The 21,959-nt window shown below is 48.0% G+C and overlaps 1 protein-coding gene and 1 long non-coding RNA gene across 9 annotated transcripts in view; one reads left to right on the top strand and one right to left on the bottom strand.

Annotated features, from left to right (window-relative positions):
• The first annotated feature begins 13,477 nt into the window (after window positions 1–13,477).
• LOC103598250 overlaps window positions 13,478–21,959 on the top strand; it is a 36,916-nt gene continuing 28,434 nt past the window's right edge. Inside the window, exon 1 of the long non-coding RNA XR_551186.1 lies at window positions 13,478–14,038. This is a non-coding gene — a long non-coding RNA (uncharacterized LOC103598250). The remainder of the gene's footprint in view (window positions 14,039–21,959) is intronic.
• The window catches only part of NFATC2 (nuclear factor of activated T-cells, cytoplasmic, calcineurin-dependent 2), a 169,665-nt gene continuing 161,894 nt past the window's right edge, over window positions 14,189–21,959 (bottom strand). For 4 of the 8 annotated variants that reach the window (XM_008582238.1, XM_008582234.1, XM_008582232.1 and 1 more), the window contains exon 11: window positions 14,189–14,407. Coding sequence is in view for 4 of the 8 variants with exons in the window: in XM_008582236.1 (XP_008580458.1) it covers window positions 14,352–14,407 (56 nt within the window). In the remaining 4 variants the exon portion in view is untranslated. The remainder of the gene's footprint in view (window positions 14,408–21,959) is intronic. The other 4 variants (XM_008582236.1, XM_008582233.1, XM_008582231.1 and 1 more) reach the window with 1 other exon arrangement.

Genomic DNA, 21,959 nt, shown 5'->3' with positions numbered 1-21,959 from the left:
CTGGGGGTGGGGGTAGAAGATGAATTCCTTTCTGGTTATCATGAACATAAAGGGCCTAAGATACATCCACATGGGACATGGGTGGGTGAGTGAGGATCGGAGCCGGAGCAAACAGACGTGGGCGTTATTACTCTTGGGATGGGAATCAAAGCCACGGGCCGCCCATGGATGAGCTGATGGGATGATCTGGGGTTGAGCCTGGGAGCCCCCGTTTTAGCAGTGCAGAAAGACAGGACCACGGAGGAAGCAGGGGAGAGCCGGTAGCCTGGGTGTCCTGAAAACCGAGAGCAAAGGGACAGTTTCAAGAAGTGGAGAGAACCCCATGGTGGCTGCCGTGGGTACAGGCAGAGAAGAAACGAGAAGACTCTGGTTCAGCAACGTGGAGGGCAGAAGCCACACAACAGTGGCGGAGGAGTGAGCAGAAGGAGAAGCAGAGGGGACAGGACGTGCCGGCAACTTCTGGCCCCCCGCTGGGAGGGCTGGGAGAGCCAGGCCTGTGGGGACGCAGACGTGGGGTCGGTGGATGACTTCTATTTTCATTTCTGGCTTATTTGGACAGGGTTCACCAGAGTGCTTGAACCCTGATGGTTGTGAGCCAGGAGAGAGGGAGGGTGAAGATAAAGGAGAGGGTTAACCAAGGTGCCCAAGGGGCAGGGGGAGGCCTCCCAGAGCCCTCCCAGGAGAGATGGTCTTTCTTGAGCAGAGGAAAGGCCTGGCTGTGGGGAAGTCCGTGGACTTGGAGCAGGCTGGTTGCTCCTCTGGCCGGGCCTATGTGCTGCGGACACATGAGCATGAGCTCCAGGCAGTGCAGGGTCGGCAGGGCCAGGTCACGAGACACCCCGAGAGCCATGTGAAGGAGGTCATTGGAGGGCTTTAAATCTCAGAGTGACAGTGTCTGACCTGAGCTTCAGAGCCAGTGGACAATGGGTGGGAGAGGCGTGGAGAGGACGGACCAGTGAGGAGGCAGATGTGCTGGTCCATCAAAGGCCGAGTGGCCACCATATGCCTGGTCTGAGTGGGGTTTACAGAGTGTCCCTCTGCTTTGTGGGAATGTCAGTCATAACACACAATACAGAAGATTCTGAGGGGTGCTATGTTTTGAGATAAAAAGGACAAGCTCTGGGGGACAGACTGGGCTTTAATCTTAATGCCCACCCCCTCAACAAGCTGTGTGACCTCAGGATGAGCACTTGACCTCTCTGTGTATGTTAGTTATTCATCGCTTTATAACAAATTACCTCAACACTTAGCAGCTTAAAGCAATACATATTTATTATATCTTCATTCCTGTGGGCCAGGAATCTGCACACGGCTGAGCTGGGTCCTCTGGCTCAGGAACTTTCCTTGTTTCTTCTCTGTATTAGACCCTGTGTCTACACCAGTGCTGGGCACGTAGTAGGCCTTCAGTAAATGTTTGTGAAATGAATATAGAAGGCATAGAAGGTGGTGTTCAGGAGGGGTGGGGATGGAGGACATGGTTCGTCCTGGTGGGGAGGAGTATTTTACTGCTGACATTGTCTAAAATTGACAGTGCAAGTCAATTTTTAATTACCGTTTTAAAATTCTGTATAGAAATGCAACCCCTGAGTGCCAGCACCCAGGTGGACCATTCCCACCTCATGGCATGCCATTGGGGATGTAACTGAAGGACCAAAACATGCACTTGGGTTTTACAGAGTGGGTGAGGCATCTGTTTGGGTTCAGGTAGCAAAGAAGGGCATAGTGGGTCTGTTGTTAGGGTTGGGGCGCTCAGAAATGTCTCTGCTGAAATCAAGAGCTGTTCTGTCTAAGGGAAGAGACATTTGGTTGGAAGGAACAGATAGGTGAAGTCCTGAGGTAGAGGCGTGTGTGGTGTGCTTAGGAAAGCGAGGAGATTGGGGGGCTGGAGCAGAGGGAGAGAGGTAGGGGTTCCAGGAGGTGAGGTCAGAAGGGAGGGGGCGTGTAGGGCTTTGGAGGCCATTTAAAGTCTTTGGCTTTTATACTGAAGGTCTTGAGCAGAAAAGTGACTTGATCTAAGATTTAGCAGGATCCCTCTGGGATGAGAACAGGCAAAAGGGAGAAAGCAGGGAGGCCAGCTGAGAGACTACTGCACCAGTCCCAGCAGGAGGCGGTGATGAGACGGGGTCACATTCTGGATATAATTGGAAGGTGGAGCCAACAAGATTTCCTGACCGATTGAAGGTGGAGGGCAAGAAAAGGAAGAGCCAGGGTTAGGGCTGAGTTTTCAGCCTGAGTAACTGGAGCGATGGCATTCCCATGAGCTGAAATGACAAATTCTGGGCTGGAATATCTCTGGGGAAGGGAAATGCAGGAGTTCAGGTTGGAACACGAAAAGTTCGAGATCTCTTTCACCCTCACCCTGCTCCCTGCTGGGATGTCAGCTTCACATGAATGAAGACCTTGCTCAGTCTGTATCACTCACTGATGTGGCCCGAGAGTCCTGAACAGTACCCACACAAAACAGCAGCTCAGTAGTGTGTGGGGGATGGACGGAGTGGAGTGTGTTGAATACACGGGTGGACAGTTGCTTCTGGAATTCAGGGGATGGATCCAGGCAAGTGACATAAATTTGGGAGTTCTATGCACATAGATGGAATTTAAAACCACAAGATGAGGAGGAGCCAGCCACAGAAAGTGAGGACAGGAGGAGCACTAGGGGGCGTGGCAGAAGTGTATGGCAAGAGCAGGAGTGACCTACTCACTGACACTGCTGATTGATTGATCAAGGGAGGTGACAGTGGATGATTGGCCATTGGATTTAACAACCACTGGGAATCTTGACAAGATGGCATCAGAGGGTGTGGGGAGCAGTGAAGGCTGACAGGAGTGAGTTGCAGAGAGTGTGCGGGGCAGGGCACTGGAGAATGCAGATATAGACAGTGCTCGGAGTTCCACTGCGAAGGCGAGCAGGACTAAGGCAGTGGCTGGAGAGGGTTGCAGGGCAAGCCATTCATTAAGGTAGGAGAAATACCGCATGCTTGTATTCTGAGGGTGAATGCTTGGGCACTGTCTTGAAGAGGTGACAGGGGATGGGGGTGGCCTGAGATAGGAGCAGTTATTTAGAGTGTTGGGGGCAAAGCAGAGCAGAAGGGCCCTGCCGCTGGTGGGGCAGACACGGTGGTAGGAGCACTCAGCAGGTTGGAAGCCAGGTCATCAGGGAAGAGTGAGGGTGGTGGAGGAGGTGCTGGGAATTTAAGGAAAGTGGAGGAGGTATGACAAGGTCATCCAGAAGAGGTGAGAGTGGCCAGACAAAGGGAAACAGAGCCTGGCTTCCAGGCAGTGACAGCAGCCCACAGGTCCTTGGTGGTTGTATTAGTCCATTTTGTGTTGCTATAACAGAAATGCCTGAGACTGGGTAATTTATAAAGAACAGAGGTTTATTTGGCTTACGATTCTGGGACAGCTGTATCTGGCACGGGCCTCAGGCTGCTTCTACTCATGGTGGAAAGCGGCAGGCAGCCCGTGCAAGCAGATCACATGGAGAGAGGAAGCAAGAGAGAGAGAGGAGGTGCCAGGGTCCTTTAAACAATCAGGTCTTGTGACAACTAATAGAGTGAGAACTCACTCACTACCCCCACCCCCAGGGAGAGCATTAATCCACTCATGAGGGATCTGCCCCTATGACTCAATCGCTTTCCAACACTGTCACACTGGGGATCAGATTTCCACATGAGTTTTGGTGGGGACAACACATCCAAACTCTATCAGTGGTCGTGGCTGGAAAGTGCGTTTCTGTGTATCTGTAGCCACAGCCAGCTAGCTACAGGGATGCAGGCTGAGAGGAAATGGCATTGGATGTAACCTGCTGGGGCGAGATGACATGCCTGACCATGGGATTTAGCTGAGAAAGGGGAGCACACAAGGGAAAGGCCTCAGTGAAATGTTGCAGGGTCGAAGGATTATAGGTCTCGGGTGGGCTGTAGGGTTATTGGAGTCAGGTGCTAAGGAGCTAGAAGACTGTCAGAGAGTGGGGTGCTTCAGATTGTGAAGATGGCAGGGGGCAGGAATTTGTCCTCTCAAGGTCTAGTGCAATGATTCACAGTGTTCAGGACCCGCAGCATCAGCATCACCTGGGACCTTGTCAGAAATGCAGATTCTCTGGCCCCGCCCCAGAGCTACTGCACTAGAACCTCGGGGGTGGGGGCCAGTGGCCTGTGTTTTAGCAAGCACCAGGGGATTCCGATGCACCCTGAGATTTGAGAGCCCCTGGCCTAGGTTATGATGGCTGAACTAGGACGACAAAAATCTCAGCATGAGAAGAATTTAAGAAACAGAAGTTGGGATGTGGGAGGGATCCTCCAGTGAGTGATAAAATTGCCAAAAACTAAGGCAGGAGTGGAGTGGAAGAAAGTGCCCTGACCGAGGAGCTAAAGTCACCAAGAAATGAGGACAACGGCCCAGGGAGAACAGTCTGAAGGTGCCAGAAAGGAGCAAGCAAGACACCCACTCCTCAGGGCCAGGTGGGACAAGCGGCTACCTCCAGGGAGGGTGTGGCAGGCAGGATAAGGGCCCCCACCCATATCCCTGAAACCTGTGGACATGTCACCTTACACAGCAACAGGGACGTTGCAGGTGTGATTACTAATCACAGGTGAGACAGAGAGCGTGCCCTCCGATGTAATCACAGGGGCCTTCTAGGCTGAAGAAGGCGGCAGGAGAATCTATGAGAGCAGGAGAGGTGAGGCTGGGAGCGGGGGTCAGAGTGACAGGATTGCTGGCTTGGGAGAGGACGGAAGGCAGGTGGCCCTGTTTATTTCCAAAAAAGGAAGTGGATCCTCCCTGAGGGCCTCCAGGAGCAGTGCGGTCCTACCAACACCTTGATTTTAGCCCCGTGTGAGTCACTTTGGACTTGTGACCTCCAGACCTGGAAGACAGTGAACTTGTGTTGCTTTAAGCCACTAAGTTTGTGATCATTGTGGCAGAGGACTGCAAGGGAAGCAGGGGCCTCAGGAGCGTGGTGGGTTTCAGTTACAGAACAACTTTGGGAGGGAAGATGGAGGATGTGAGGGTTTTGTTTATGACAGACTGTGAGATGCAGAGGACAGGAAGCAACACTGGGAATGGGGGGTAGAAAGGGGGGTTTCAGAGCCTCATGGGGGTTACAGCGGGACAGGAAGGGTGACTTGAGAGTCTGACAAACAGGGACAAAGAGCAAAAGAGATAAAACAGGGATAAAGGGGGAGGCCCTGAGCCTTGGGAGATGGAAGTGATGGGGTCTGGCCCCCTACCTTCCCGACTCTCAAGGGAGGCCTGAACCTACCCTATGGGGCCAGGGGATGTATCTGTGGGGTCGATTTTAGCAAGACTTTCCACCCTGATGTCTCTGGGTCCTGGAGCCCAGGCTAGGGGTCAGGTCCTGTGTGGGAGACTCTGGCAGCACACAGAGGGTGCCCCTGGTTATTGGCACCATGTGGAGGATAAATGAGAGCCCGGGTTCCCGGGCTGCGCGGCTGCAGGTGTAGCTGGCAGGGCCAGGTGGAGGGGAGCCGAGCCAGAGCACGTCAGCACCGTCTAATGCAGCCAGCAGCAGGCTCTGGTCGCACCTCGCTCCGCTGCAAACAATCCCATTATTCACCTTGTCAAGCAGGCTCCCCAGAGAAGTCACGTTTCACATTTGGCTTGTAAACGGCAGCTGGCTGACCGCCCTTCTCTTACCTGTCCCCCAGGAGCTGTTGAGCCACAGCAGCAAGCGTTTTACAGGCACGAGGGCCGCAGGTGGCTGCAGGCTGCCAGAGGCAGAGGACGGCTGGCAGGCGGCAGGCTCTGGGGAGTATGGTCTCCATTGCTCTCTGCAGCAGAGGGTGCTGGCTCTTTCTAGAAGACAGGCTGCAATGCACTGATGCGTAGTTAGAAACCAACCAACTGAACCATATGGTATGGAAGAAAGGTCTCCTTTGAGTCAGTTTGGTTTTTAAAAATGTGTTAAGTATTAGAAAACAGTTAATTTTCTATACATTCCAGATGAATCCATTGTTCTCACTGCCGCTCGTGTATGTGAAAGTGAGGCATGTCTGTTCCTTCAGCACCCAGTGACCAGGGTCTGGGACATGGCATTGAACAAAAACAAACCCATCCTTGTCCTTGTGGAATTTACAGGTGTGAGAGACAGACAGTAAACAAGCCAACAGTTATCCAAACAGGAACATTTTGTCCTCGCTGTGATGAGCGTATGTATGGGCAAGGAGTGGGGGTAGGTCCCACATGACACCTGGGCGTCAGGGAAGTGCTCTGAGGATGGGACGTTTGATTGGAGAGCTGAAGAAAGAGGCAGGACCAGGGCCACGCTACTCTGGAGTCAGAGATGGAGGTGGGAGGTGGTGTGGTCTGGGCAAGGGACAGAAGAGAGGCTGTGTGGCCGAGGTGAGTCTGGAGGGGTGGTAGGCAGGGAAGCTCACTAAGCCTCTTGCCCAGAATCCGGACGACTCTAAATGCAAAGGGAAGTCACTGGAGGGCTTTAACAGGGACATGATGGAATTGAGGTTTCTTTAAGCTCAGTCTGGCTTCAGGGAGGGCTGGAGTGCATCAGCTGAGCAAAGGGCCACTCTGTTATCCCTGCAGAAGATGCAGGTGTCTCCGTGGGCGGGTGGCAAGGAGGTGGGATGGATAACAGAAATGGACCCACCAGGACTTGCTGATATGTGGGGAATGGGGACAGTGAATGATCCAGGGTTACTCCCAGGTTGTTGACTAAGCAACTCTTCAATGGTGTTGCTGTAAGTTGGTGGGGAAGATAGAGTAGGGGTGGGTGGGGGGAGGGGAGAATGGGAATCAGGAAATTTGGGGGCATGTTGAACTAGAAATGCCTGATGGCTATCAAAATGGGGAGGTCACACAGACAGTCACATATATGGAGAGTGCATATGTGAGGGTGTATGGAAAATCTGTGCCAAGATTGTACTTTGAATGTGTTTTCCTCAAGGACTGTCCCAATGGCATTAAGAGGAGAGGGGTCTTAATCAGAACTCCATAGATGTCCTCTGACACTTTGAGAACCAGCAGAAACTGTGGGCAATGTGTTTTGGAAAAGTTCTGTTAGCATCTCATAGAACGATGTGGTCTCCCACTCCTCCCTAAAAAATAAAAAGTTAAGGACCACTAATGTAAAAAGTACAGCCTTTGGGAAGCAGATCAGATTGTCGTTGTACTTCGTGTCTTGAGTCCAGTGCAGAGTTTCAGAGCTTGAGATTTTTAGTAAATCATGAATTCCTGGAGAGGGGATAGGGACAGGTATAGGGCAGAGGTAGGGGATAACTCTACATTGGGCCATTTACCAAGCTCAGCTTCTGAATTTTACCAAGAAAGAGGAAGAAGAGATGGTTTAGCACGAGACGTCCTTTTCGGAGAAAGTTTGGTCCAATCTCGTTCATCATTGCACCACAAATGTCATGAGGCTTACAGCAAACATGTCCCCATATATCTTATCACAGCTACTGGGGCTCCTCAAACAAAAGAAACAACTTTGCTTTTACTTCTTAAAGGTCCTGTGGCTCTGTCCTGTCCTCAGCTTTGTTTCATACTCGACCTGGTCCTGCCAGAAAATTAGTTCTCTGCCAATTTATGAAATTGATGAGGCTGTATAGGGGTTGGCATTTTTTGTTTTCTGCTTTAAGTCATTATTCTTAATTTCCCACTTGTTACTAAAACCAGCATTCTATTTCTACTCCTTAATATAAATTCTTTCTGTTGCATGTAGCAAGGAATATTTTCAGATTTGCAAACTCCTGGTAAAGATGCCCCAGAGTAAATTTCTTTTGGGACTTGACAATTGGATAAACTCAGCTTTCTGGCTTTAATGATCTAGATAGAGAAATTCAAACTCCATTATTGGAGCTCTGAATGTTTTCCAGATTTGGGGAAAGTGAGGTCCCAATATGAGCTCAAGGGTCAATAATGAGCCTTGGGCGAATCTGAAATCTCTTTGTTAAATGATGGGATATTAGATCAATAGCTAATATTTATTAAGCACTCAATACGTGTGAGATGGGGACTGCTGTCCTCATTCTACATCTGGGGAAACTGAAGCAGAGGTCAAATTTGTTTACCAATTATGTTACACATACCAATGTGGAACACAGACTTATTTTTTTTTAAATGACTATAGTTTTATCCTGTCTTCTCCTTAAGATCACTCTGATTTTCTATTCAGGAGAAGTATGAGGTTTTTAGAAAGTGAGTTAAAGAAAAAGTTGCACACAGCTGCTGCAGCAACCATCTTAAGGGGGCAGAGTTGCTCCTAGGGTGTGTGGCCCCAGGCAGATATTTTTTGGTGGGGCTCCTGACCACATAAGCAATTTGAGTCATTCCCAAATCAGTGTGTTAGCACCATTCTGGTGGTCCAACCTCGCATGATCCCACAAAAATTAAAAAATACTGCACCGCCATCAGGAGCAGTCTATTCACCAGGATGCTCTTCTGGAAACTGGCCCGGATCCTGTAGGTGTGAGTTCTGGAGCTCTTTAGGGAATCTGAAGGGGAGAAATGGGGACCAGATGGTCCCAGCCACCAGAGGGGAACTAAGACATGTCAAGGTAGGTTCTTCCAGCAGCCAGACCTAGGCTGGGGATACCTCCATATCCATATGGTACTGCTGGTTCCAGGCACTAGATGGCATCTAGAAAATTCCCAGGAAGGCTTTCCGAGCCCAGGGCTGTGGTGGGGTGGGGGGGTCCCTGAAGTGCGGGGACCCTATTTCCCTGGGGTCTGAGGGTAGCACTGAAGGACAGGAGGAAGTTTGAACAATATTAAGACCTAAAAAACAGCAGTTATTTCCAAACCCCTTGAGTGCTTTAGCTATAGGGTGAAGGGAAAAAGCTGTTTTAAGGTAAAAGCTAGCTGGAAAGTTCTAGTACTTACAATATCTAATTCTGTTTGTGGGTTTGATGATAAAAGGTGTTGTTGGTTTTTGGTTTTTTTTTTTTTTAAACCTTGGAATTTTGCAAGATGCTCAAAGAGGACTGATTTGCCTTCCAAGTGACCAGCTTAGCCCAGTTGGCTGTAAATGCTCTGGGAAGCTTTTACATACCTGAAAGTAAGCTTTCAGAATACCCTCTGAAAGCTGGTCTAAAGAGAACATCATAAATCTCCTTTACCTGGATGCTACCTCAAAAGAGATCTAGAGACATAGACGACAGCAGAGCTCTGTGCTGGAGAGAATCACACAAGTCCAGGTGGACCTCGTGGCTCTGTCACCTCGGGTAAGTAACTTCTGAGCCCCAATGTTGCACGTAAAATGGGGTAGTACCTACCTCCTAGGGCCGAGGTGAGGAGTACATGTACACATAGTATATGCACACAAAAATGTTCCTTCCTTATGAACCCCAAATGTAAAGGAGACATTTGAGCAGCCTCTCTAGAAAAGTAAAGATACACCAAAGTAGCTGTTGCTTTCAACTGTTTTATTGCTAAACTATCATGATACAAGCTGTATAAAAATATTTTACATATAGCAAAAATAAACTACATTAAATTGGAGATTAAAAATGTTTTGCATAGGAATGTGATGTATTCAAATGCCTTTAACAGTCAGGATTTTTCAAAGCCTTACAGCACCACCCTGTTGGAGAGACTTCTACTTCTTGGAGAATTGTATTAGGACACTGTCAACATTTTCTCCCCTCTGAGGGCTATAGAGGCAACAGGGGTGAGTGAGGTTCTTTGAGGTGCCCAGGATGCCAGCTAAGCTGTGGTCCCATTAACCACAGCCTTTGTCTGCTCAGGCCGCTCCCCTCTGAGGGCTATAGAGGCAACAGGGGTGAGTGAGGTTCTTTGAGGTGCCCAGGATGTTAGCTAAGCTGTGGTCCCATTAACCACAGCCTTTGTCTGCTCAGGCCAATCAGAATGCTTAAGCACCTGCTCTAGTGGAAGCGACATCATCTGTGTCCACTCCCTCCAAACCCTGAACTTGGAGGGAGTTTAGTCTGCCAACAACTGCATAAAGGCCGTGTTAACTCTTTCACTTCCAGCTCCAAGGACCCCAACTCATTTTCACTTGGGGGGCTTGCTCAGGGACCATCTCTCTCACCAATCAACAGAAAAGTTTGTTTTTAAACAAACTGAGTTAAGATGGTGATGTTGGCTATAACTCAAAATATTTGTGAAAGCTGAGGGAAATTGATGTTTGCGATCAGTTTTACGGGATGCTTTTTCTTTAGCATTTAGTTGGAATGTAGAACACTTGCTGTGTAATTGGCTGGTTTGCTTCCATGAAATTTAACGCCCAAGCCCTAAGCTTGGGAGACCCAAAGTTAAGATGCGGGGAGCCCTTGCTGAAGGGCTGTCCCTCCAGAAAATGAGTTCAGGAAAGGTTACCCCAGCTTGTCAAGAACGTCACAACCCCTGTCTGTGCCTCTTGTAAACACGAAATGAACACAGTTGTTAAGTGGACCCTGACATTCTTTCAATTCTTATCAATAGAAAGCACTTGAAAAGTTTTTTGGGTTTTTTTTTTTTTTTTGACATGAAATAAATTCAGCCTAACTTTATTCCACAGGGACAATTAGAACACATCAGCTTCTGATCCACCTAGATGTGACGCCACCTGCCCTAGCCCAAGGCTGGCTTGCTAAGATAGATGTCTTGGCTACTGGATGTAAACAAAAAATTCAATATCAGTGCTTCCTGGTTCTTAAAAGGAATCAACTCAATTCATCCTTGGCTATGTCTATGCAGGATCTAGATTAGGTTAGCTCTGTAAATATTAGCCCGCATGTAGGGTTCCATGAATATGAACTCTTTTCAAATCCCATTACAACACAGGCTGGGTTTTGTCATTGTTGTAACCAAAATTGCCTACTAGATCACTTGTTGTGGGGGAGGGGAGGGGATCTAGACACTTTACAGTACAGTTCTCCTCAGGCTCAGGGCTGAAGAGAGTCAACATTCTCAAGCAAGAAAAAGGTGGTTCCTTCTCCTACAAAGACATCCTCCCCCCTTTCTCCTGAGATGCTTGCTTCTTTTTTTGGTGGCTGGCCAGTACAGGGATCTGAACCCTTGACCTTGGTGTTATAACACCACGTTCTGACCAACTGAGCTAACCACCCAGCCCTGAGATGCTTTCTTCTAGATTTGTGACTGACCAGCTCTGTTTTGTTTTTTGTTTGTTTCCTGGAATGATTAACAAATTTTTCAAGAATACATCATTTCTCTTAAGGAAAAAAAAATATGTAAAAAGAGACACTTAAAAAGATTTCTGACCATTTATAAATATTTTCTAATTCCAACAGAGGTGCAATATTTTGAGGACAGATAATAAGCATAAAAATACAGATAAGAAAATAAATTTTAATAACATACTAATTTGGATTGCTATATATATTATCAAGCAGCAGTATTTTTGTACAATACAGGAAGACTTGCAAACTTTGGAAATATACATTTGGCAACATGGTAGATCTGTCAGAGGGCTACATATTTACAATAACTTGGATGTAGCAAGTGCAAACCTTGACTTAACTGAGATCCTTCTAACACACATGAAACACACCCACCGTGACCATTTAGACACCCTTCCTTTCTCATTCTCTTAGAGGATCTTATTGCCTCTTCCCATACTGAAAATATTTCATAAGTGAATACTCTTGGCAAAATTTCCTCCTGGCATTTGTAACTGACAACACTTTCTTGATAGCTATCGGTTCCTAATACACTTTCTCTTGCCTGTTTATGTCTCAAGTCTGATGCTTTTGTTTCTCTTTCCTTTGCTATTTGGTACAGTTTATGAAAGTGCTTCCTATAATATCCAGCTAAGATGTTTTAGAAAAAGGGGGTTTGTGTGTGTATTATACACACACACGTGCACGCATGCACACACACATACAGGTACATATATACGTACCTGCATATATGTATATTTAAGCTACCAGGAGGCTCTTTTCGCTAACATGGTTAGAAGATTGATGGAGTTAGTCCTTTTTCACCCCCTGGACAATGAAGCTGAGCTACTTTGCTATAATAGCAGGAAGGCACTTGGGAAAAACATTCAGATAACTGAGGAAAGGCCAAATTCCCTCATGTGCAAAAAATGGCTCCTGGCCAGGTCAAGTGAGAACAAATTGCTCACTTTCAACTCTTTCCCAGTGAAGTCAATATTGCTGGAGAGAAAATTCTTTAAGTAAAGCTGCTAGTGTAAGGAACTTGCTTTGTTAATAAGGAAGTATTTTAGCATCCCAGAAACTCTGCAATAGCGGTCAGCCTCTTACTGGCATTCTGTTTGTTTAAAAGAGAATTTTGCTAAACTCTGTGTTTGAGGTGGGTAGAGGATAGGCCTCCTGCTGTTTGGAGAAAATGAATGCTAGAAGTTACCCAAAGATTACATACAAGAGGGTGCAAAGGCCTGAACCTGGGCATTTTGTCTTCTGTCTGGAGTGCCACATTCACCTGGCCCAGCTCTCAGGAAGGTTTTACCTCTAGGTCACTTTGACAAGAAAGCCAGGAGTCAGAAGACTCCAAAGATTACATACAAGAGGGTGCAAAGGCCTGAACCTGGGCATTTTGTCTTCTGTCTGGAGTCCCACATTCACCTGGCCCAGCTCTCAGGAAGGTTTTACCTCTAGGTCACTTTGACAAGAAAGCCAGGAGTCAGAAGACTCACTGTGGGCATTTAACAGCTGTGACCTTCCTCTAAGGCCTTCTACCTATCAGACTGGACCAAGAAATCACCCTATGTATAGTCTTTTGAAGAATGCTAAGAATATTTTCACTTCATTGTTGGTTACTGGAGAAATAACCGAATGGCTGAAAATAAATCCCTAGCTTGTCCCGGGATGTCTGCAATAAATGCAAAAAGAAACTCATATGGGTGATAAAAACTCACCTGCCAAAACTCTGAGGCATCTGTTTGCAAAAATAACACCAATGGAGGAAGACTAGTTAGGAGTGTGGGTGTGCTCTGTGGAGACAGACAATTGGGGGGAATATTACATGTAACATACGACTGGTCTGAGCAGAGCTCATTCACACTAAGGGAGGCACTTGTGTGGAGCTGCTTCTATTAGTACGCGCCCACCAATGCAGAGAGGTCTTCGGGGCCAGCACTCTAGGGCTGAGGGGGGCTTAAACAGGTTCAGCTAAAAATAACCAATGAACTTTGGGGCCAAATCCTGAGCTTTACTATCCCACTTTGAGTTTGGGGCAGAGAAGGAATTCAGCCTTTATCTTGGTAGAAACCTACCTACAGAAGCACTTAGCCATTTTACTAACAAAAACACCTGCAATTTTTTTTTTTTTTTAATGGCGTTCTGCCATTGCTCTTCAAAATTCCACGCACATGCTTGAGATTCTTAACTACTTATGGGAAAGCGCTCGGGCAGTTAGGAGGAAAAGCAGTAGGGCTGCAGCAGATGGGTGCTCGCTCTCGGTGGCCCAGGTCACCTCCCCTGTCTATGGAAACTCAGCATCAGTGCCGCTGCCATTGCTCTTCAAAATTCCACGCACATGCTTGAGATTCTTAACTACTTATGGGAAAGCACTCGGGCAGTTAGGAGGAAAAGCAGTAGGGCTGCAGCAGATGGGTGCTCGCTCTCGGTGGCCCAGGTCACCTCCCCCGTCTATGGAAACTCAGCATCAGTGCCAACTGCCTGCCGCAGGGGTTAAAGAGCAGCTGGCCAAGAGGGCTTGACCTCTAGCCTTGGCCAGCTTTTTAAAGCAAAGAAAAAGTAAAAGAGCAAACATGTACACATGTCATAACACCGAGAAGTCTTAATAGGTGACTTTGTCTGGGCAAGACAGTGTTGTTTTGAAATGAGAAAATTCAGAAATAAAACTTTATCAGTGGCCCAGCTGCGGCATGGACTAGGTGAATGCTAAGGATGAGAAGTCCGTTTCTGTCTCTAGCAAGAGGGTTTTGGGTTTCTTCAGCCTGTAAGCTGGACTCCTGGGTCACGTTCCTCTGGCTGCTCTGAGAGCTCCTTTCATTCAACAGGTACAGGAGCTGTATCTGTGACCTGGAAAATGAATGCAGCACTAGGATTTAACCGCAGTGCCCACATCTTCTGGACCCACCCCAGCATGTCCCCCCAAGCTCCAGTCACTCCGTTCTCAGGTGAGTTCCAGCATCCTGTCTTGTTCAGAAGGTGGTTTTGGTCAGCAGGCACTTAATATTTTGATGGAACACCATTAAGATCAACTGGAATGCTCTTGGGGATTTAAAACACAAATCAAAAGGAAGAGTGTTCTCTTCTGGTGTTTACACAGAGAGGTGATGAGCTCCTGAATCAACAGTCAGCTTTGTGCCCAGACACTGCTCCACGGGTGGACTCTGGGCCAGGAGATGAACAGTTAAGGAGACAGAGGTGGGCCCAGCAGAGGGCTCCAAGGGGTCAGCTATGGAAGATGTCTTGCTATAATGGCTTCTTCTACGTCTGATTTCTGGCAGGAGGTCCGGAAAACTCCTTCCTGATAATTTCATTAACTACAAAAGAAAAGAGAAAGGGGGAGAGAGAATGGGGCGGGTGAGAGGGCACCGCAAACATGCATCACGTTAGCATTCTAGAGCCTCAGGCAGGCTACTTTTAAAAATACATTTTTGTTGCTTGTGATCATACATTTGACCATTTTTAACATTAGAAATGTCTTCCTATGTAGTGAGGTTTTTTTTTTTTTTTTTCTGGACAGTAATATTTTGTGCTGCAGATCCTGTTACGGAAAATTGCTCAAAGTGGTAACTTTTTCAAAATCTTTGTGGCAGAAATGGATTTGGGCCAAGGAGCATGCTTTAAGTAACTTTCTCTCCTGTATTTTATGTAGCGCACTTGAGGCTCTCTATTGTGTACTGAACTACTTCTATTATTATGATACCAGAAAGTATCTATTATGTAATTAAGTCTGATAAAACATAGTTCTTCCTTCTCAAAAGAGAGGCCTTTAAAAAGAGAGCAGGTGGAAACTAACTACTATCAATTTAAACATAATTTCTATTTCTTTCATCACAACTAGGAATTCTTTCTCCCGCTGGTGAGAAACCATGCTGTGGGTCTTCAGCAGTAGAAAGTGTCCTCAGAGGGACTCTGGAAAGTTCAATCACCAGCCCCCATGCTAGAAGTGTATGTGCAGGAAACCAAGAGTGCAGTGCCAGCCACTTGCATCAAGAAGCTAGCTCCCTTCTCCCATTTGTGTGACTTATCTAAGGTACTAGTTGGTGGAATCAGGGCAGTGAGATCTTAGAAGAGTGGACCTTGCAAAAAGACTTCCTTTGACCTTGGAAATAAGTTGATATCAGTGGCAGCCCACACGTGAGGCAAGGTGTACATCTTCTCTAAGGTATGTGTAAACCTTATGTTTTCCAGTTAGATTGTGTTGACTGGTCCTGGGGTGGAAGAGAAGAGGGGGTAGATCCCACTGGGGGTCCCATCAAAGGCAGGCTAATCTCCCCTTTCCTAGTTCTGATACTGAATTCTTCCCACAACCTCCTCAGACTTGGTTTTTTCATCTTAGCCTTATCCTGAAGTTATAGAGATGGAAAATTGGCAATGATGGCTAAATGTTAAGGCAGTTGCCCAAAGTCTCTCCACGTTCATGCCGGACCTTCTTAGATCTAGGGTGCTTTTCTCTGAAAATCCCCTGTGTGGATGAGTCTGTGACCTCCATGATAACAGGGGCAGGGAATACAAACAGCTGTAAAGAGCTGAATAAGCCAGGTTTGACTCTCAGCCCCCTCGGTGACTGGCTGTGTGACTTCACCTCTCTGTGCCTCAGTTTCCTCTTCTGTAAAGTGGGAATCATAATAGTGCATACCTTTGAGGGCTGTTGTAAGGCTGCTAAGCATTAATGCACATCACGGCACCTAGCACAGTACCTGGTGAACGGTGTGCCTGGTGAATGGTGTGCAGTAGCTGTTAGCTGTGATGGTTAGTAACCCTCTCAATGCTTCAGGTCAGACTCCAAATTCACTGCTTTCCAGCAATAGGCTTTGTTTTGTGCCAGAAAGTCAGGAACAGCTCACTGTGCTTCAGATGCATGCTAAAAGCATGTGCAAGGGGAGGTGGAGAGTTCACGTTCTAGAACCAGACAGTCAGGGTCAAGGTCCCACCTCTGCTGCTTCCTTGCTGGGTGAGCCTTGCCTCAGTGACATAACCGTTCTGTGCCTCAGTTTTCCCATCTGTAGATTGTGTCTAAAAATATTACCTAGCAGGTGCTGGTTTTTAGAATAGTATATATGTATTAGGTATATATGTGTGAATTAGGGTACATGTATGTTAATGGATGAGAATGTATGAATGAAAATAACAAACATTTCCAAAGTGTGGAAATAGATTCATTAAGAGGAACTTGGGATGAATTCATATTTCATATCCATATTCAGCTAACCACCACTAATTAGGCACTAACTGTATCCCAGTACCAGCTGACTCCCGGAGTCCTTAAATCAGAAACTGAATGCAGCATGTCAGCCCTCAGCTCCCACCCCTCCATGAACCCTGCCAGGGCCTGATACACTGATGGCAGATGTAGTGAGAGCAGAATGCCAGGGGGAGGTGGGGTCCGGGCAGCCTCATGCCAAGCTTTTCAAAGCCCGGATTCTGAAGGGCTTCCTGTTTTCTCAACCTAGGAAACGAGAGGAGTCGATCCTTCATGGAAACTTTCCACAGCCTCAGCTTTCTAAAAATAGCTGGGAGGCAGAGATGTTGGCACCACGGCCCTCTACAAAGGGTCGTTTCCTTCTCAGAACACAGGAGCTGGAGCTGGGGCTGGGGCCGGGTTAGGGGAAGGGAGGTTGAGAAACTTTTCAAGCAAGCAGAGTGGTTCTTTCTTCCCTTTGGATGAAAATGCTCCTGTTTTCTGAAAGCTAACTTCAGAAAAATTCAGTGAATTCCATGCATTTAGACCTTTTCGCTGTTGGGGGTGGCGAGGTGGTCCTGAAGTTCAAACCCCACTGAAACCTCTCTGGGGTGGGAACTTTCTCCTCCTGAAACCTCAGAGCTTGGTCCCCTGGATGTGAACATGGAGAAAGTTCTAGAACAAATGCTTATTGGGTGGTGGCAACTGAGTAGAGCCGTGTCAGGCTGAAAACTTGGGGTGCAGGGAGGGTCTCTGCTCAACCATTTCATCCAGATTCACTGTCCTGCCTGCAGGGAGGCCCCACGTTTGCAGACTTGAGTGCTGGGGTGGAGGGGACCTCGCTGTCCTTTGACTCCATTCCATGATGCCCACGGTGATATTTCTCCCTTTATCTTTCCCACTTTACGGGAAAGAGGTCCCCCACTCAGCCCTGTCACCTCCTACATCTTTGTCTCACCTTCCTCACTCTGCCCCTCTCTGTGCTTATGGTCTCCCTTGTCCAAAAGTCCTGCTCTGGGCCATCCTCCACCTGCTTCCCCCTTAGAGGCCCTGCACTCCGGTCCCTGCCCCTGCAGTGACCTCGCCTCCTGCTGCCTGTCCCCCTCCCCCCTGCACTGAACTCCAACCACACAGGCTTCCTTCCGTTCTGCCCAACTCACCCCAGCCTTAGCGCCTGTGCCCTTGCTGCCCTGCCCCCAGGCCAGATCACACTTCCGCCTTCTGATGCCTTTCCTCCTTGCTCCCACTACTCAGGACTCAGACACAGTCTCCTCTGCAAAGCCTCGCTTAGTGGGGATCTGCAGGGGTCACCCCGAGTCCAGCAGTGCTTGGTTCCCCCCTTTCCTTCATTGATCGGTCCCTGGCAATTCACTTTCTATTGCTCTGTTTATGCCCTGACTCCCCACCCCATCCCATCCCTAGCCCTTAGCAGGGCCTTGGTACATAAGACATCCTCAATCACATTGATTAATGAATGAGAACACAGAAGCTTAGAAAGGGGCAAAGAAACTTTAGGTCACTGTCAGGGCTGGGATTGGCCCCAAGTCTGACTTGAGCCACTGCGCTACACCACTGCCATCAGCATTTTTTCATCCAACAAATGTTTGCAGCATCTATGCTATGCCAGCAGCTATACCTCTTCCCAAACTGGGCTGCATACTGCTCCCCAAATAGCCCCATTCCATGTTCAAATCATAACTTCCCTTCCTGTCCCTGCTCCAACATCACTCCTTCCTGGAAGCTGCCTCACATTCCTGCCACAGTGCCCTCGTTCCCTCCAGAAGCAAGTACTGAATTCTCAAGTATCCCCCCTGCACCATGCACATAGCAGGTGCTTAATGCATGCATCTTAGCCCACCTCAAGGACCCTGCACCATCAGCCTAGGTCACTTGGTTTAGGGAAGCTAATTTTCCTCTGTCATCCAATTGACATGTGGGTTGCTGGTCTGTTACTTAGCCAGAGCCTTTTTCTCTACAGAATGATATGAGCCGTTCACATTTAGTGAGGGCCATGTGTTGGGCCCTGTACAGTGCCAGGGGCTGCTATTTAATTCTCACACCAACACTAGCAATATAATCATTATCCTCATTTTATAGATGGGGAGACAGACAAGCAGTCACTTGCCATAGCAGGTGAAGGGGGACTGGAATTTGAACTCAGGGCCCATTTTACTAACCCGTATACTACATGGCCTACACGAGTGGTAAGAGACTTTGCAATGAAGTTCAGTATTTGTCACCTTTCTTCTGAGGTCCCCAGAATCCTCCATGTCTTTTGCTTGAGGTCAGAGAAAGGCAGGGGAAGCCTCTGCTTAGTTAACAGCAGAGAAAAGGGTCACGTGGCCAGTGGTTAAGGCAGGCTCCTGCCTGAGAAAGCATCACTTTCTCAGAACAGAATCAAGGCTGGTGGTGGTCAGCGCACCACAGCATTCTTGACTTTTTATCATCCTGAGAGACCTGTGCCAGGATGAAAAGACTGACGGCAAATGTGTCCATAACCTCGGGGTGATTTCTAAGCCTGTCACCAAGGCTGAAACCAGAAAATGTGCAGAGATCTTAAATACACCTGTATAAAAATTATACACTTTTCAAAACTCTGAAACAGAAATATATATTTTCAGCATATATGACAAGATCACTTATATATAAAGAGGTATTATAACTCAATAAGAAGAATATAGATATTCTAATGAAAATGGCTGCAGGCATAAAAAGAGGAGTATATACCAAAACTCAAAAAACTCTTTCTGTAAAGAGCCCCATAATATTTTCAGCTTTGTGGACTCAATGGCCTCTTTCTCAACTACTCAACTCTGCCACTGTAGCAGGTAAGCAGCCATAGGCAATATAAGTAATGGGCATGAATGTGTTCCAATAAAACTTTATTTACCAAAGCAGGCTGGGGGCAAGATTTGGCCTGAGAGCCGTAGTTTGCCAGCCCCATAGTATACACTAATGGCAGAGAAGGACAGGAAAGCAGAGTGTTCTCTTTGCCTTCTTTTGGGGGTGGCCACCTATGGAAGCCAATGCTTCTTACTAGCATCGTTCACAAACAATGCTGGGTTGATTCAGTGATAAATCTCTAAAATTGGAGTTGACTTCTGCTAGCCTCCACCGTGCCCTAGGAATTTTCTGATCTGCTTGAAGGCCCATCACCCTGCATGGTGACTTCCTTCTTCTTTCCTTTATCCAAGCTCAGAGGTTCTCAACTGCAGCTTGCAGAAGACTGGCAACTCAGGGTTCCATAGGAAAACACAGATATACTTTAGGGACTTTCAAGGGTGGGTTTGACCATAGGCCTTTTCCCCTTAACTGCTGACTTTGGAACTTAATCCCCTGAGAAAGAAGCAACAGAAAGGAGTGGATTGGCCCTGTCCTGCTTCTCTCCCAAACCTCGAACATGTTTTCGAAAATCTGCTTAGACTACGTTGAGTGCCCATGAGAGCCTGGGCCCAGCCCCAAAGGCCACGGCCAGAAAGACAGTCCTCCAGCTTTGATGGGAGTTGGAGAGGCTATGTTCTCGAGGCCAAGTCAAAGAATCTGAGAGCCAAGAAGGGCTCAAGACCCCACCGGTCTCCTCTGTCCCACAGTGCCCTGCTGAAGTCACTCCCAAGACCTCCATGCCTGGGTCAGGGAGCCTGAACGCACACTAAATGCCCTCTGGGATCTTCTGCCTTTTGTCTCAACTACTCTCAGGGGAAGCTGCTGCAAAGGCTGAGAGAGAACTGTGGGGCCTAAACTCTGCTCCCTGAGTGACCAGGCCTGCTTTCCCCAGGAGCGGGTGGAAAGGGGCTAAGGCAGAAAGCCTCTGGCCTTCCCCTGTGACTTCTGTCTCAACTGAAAAGCCTTATTATCTGAGGACAACGCTTTCCCAGGGCTTTTTATTTGCTAAGTAACTTCCCAGCTATCTCCGTGTGCTCTGGGGCATTTGGGAACACTAGAGAAGAGGTTTCCAGAGGAACCTGGCCAGGCCAGACTCTAGCAGCTTGGTAAAAACAACAGAAAACCCAGGATAGGACTGTAGCCCAAAGTGGTGGGTGGGGTCTGAAGAGCTATGTGACAGTAAATCCCCTCTGAGGCCATGCTGGGCAGAGCTAGGCACTGCTGCAACCTCTGGGCGGCAGGGGGTAAAGCTGCAAGCCAGCTTGCCCGAGTCCCCAGGCCCAAAAAACAGGCTAAAAAAGTCTCTGCCCTTTGACAACTTCCCTCCATGGCTTATATCCTCAGTGCTGATGTCTTACTTGTGTTTTTATCATCCTGATTCCTTGGGTGCGAAACCCATAGGTGGGAGCACAGCACATGTCCCCTGGTATTATTTTTGCCTTTTGACTGTTGACAGCTTTGGACAATCACTGTTGGAGAATGTGCTGGAACGATGCCCCCTCCCCACTAAGAGTTCGTTCTTGCTATGGTTTGACTCCCCCCAAAACTCACTGAAGTTTGATACCCATTGTAAGAGGGTGGGAAACCAGACTATGGTATTTGAAAGGAGGTGACTGGATCATGAAGACTCTGCCCACGTGAATGGATTAATCCATTCACGGATTAATGGGTTAATGATTTAATGGCTTATCAGGAAGTAGACAGGGGGCCTTATAAGGAAAGGAAGAAAGCATGTGGAAATGTGCTCTTCTCGTCCCTCGCCATGTGATGTACTGTTGAGTCCCCACCAGGAAGAAGGCCCTCACCAGATGTGCCCTGGACTCTGGACTTCCCAGCCTCCAAAACCTTAAGACATAATTTTTTTTTCTTTATAAATTACTCAGTTGCAGGTGTTCTGTCATAAGCAACAGAAAACTGAGTAACACAGTTCTGGTACTGGGAGGTGTCAGTATGTGTCAGCAGGCCCCACCCTCTGGGAAACATGGTCTGAGATGTCAGCTCCTCGGGGTGTGCTGATGGCAGCTGACAGCTGTTGTTACTGGGCCTTCATAATGGGCCTTCAACGTGATGCTGCCGAAGATGTCCAGACCTAGCCTGGGATGTCAGGAAGCTACTTCTGCAGGAGGCACATAACCCAACAAAACTGGTCCTGGCTGACTGAGTGCAAATTTTCTCTAATTAGAACGTGGAGAGGAATAAATAACAGAGACAGCATCTAAGAAGCTGAGGCACAGGAAGGCAGGACAACTTCCTCAACATCCCAGATGGACTTTATACCCAGAGAGCCTCCTGAAATGGGAAGGTCTGAGTGGCCAGACTCTTCCATGGAGGCCTAGTAGCTAAAGTCAATCAAGGTGGATCTACTGCTGGAAGCCAGGTGAGGGGCTGCGCTGAGCTCTGTGAGAAAACCATGGCTCTCAACTGGGTACGAGAGGCTGATTTCAAATCCAGAAACCAAATACCCAATTAAGGCTGTCAAAAGTGACAAAGGGGGGGCCGGCCCAGTGGCGCACTGCTATAGTGCGCCGCTTGGGAAGTGCGGCGGCGCTCCCGCCGAGGGTTCGGATCCCACATACAGACCGGTTCCCGCTCACTGGCTGAGCGAGGCGCGGGAGCAACACCGAGGGTTGCGATCCCGTTGCCGGTCCCGGTCCGGTACGGGGGCGACACTGAGGGTTGCGATCCGTTGCCAGACACGGAAAAAGACATAAAAAAAAAAAAAAAAAAGGTGAAAAAGGGGCTGCCTCTTTAGTCCTGTGGGTAAGAGGGGGGTGTTATAACACCAAGTTAAAGGGTTCAGGCCC

This window comes from Galeopterus variegatus, unplaced genomic scaffold (assembly GCF_000696425.1).
Source record: "Galeopterus variegatus unplaced genomic scaffold, G_variegatus-3.0.2 Scaffold2546, whole genome shotgun sequence".
Classification (NCBI taxonomy): domain Eukaryota; kingdom Metazoa; phylum Chordata; class Mammalia; order Dermoptera; family Cynocephalidae; genus Galeopterus; species Galeopterus variegatus.
This window is presented reverse-complemented; position numbering and strand designations above follow the sequence as displayed.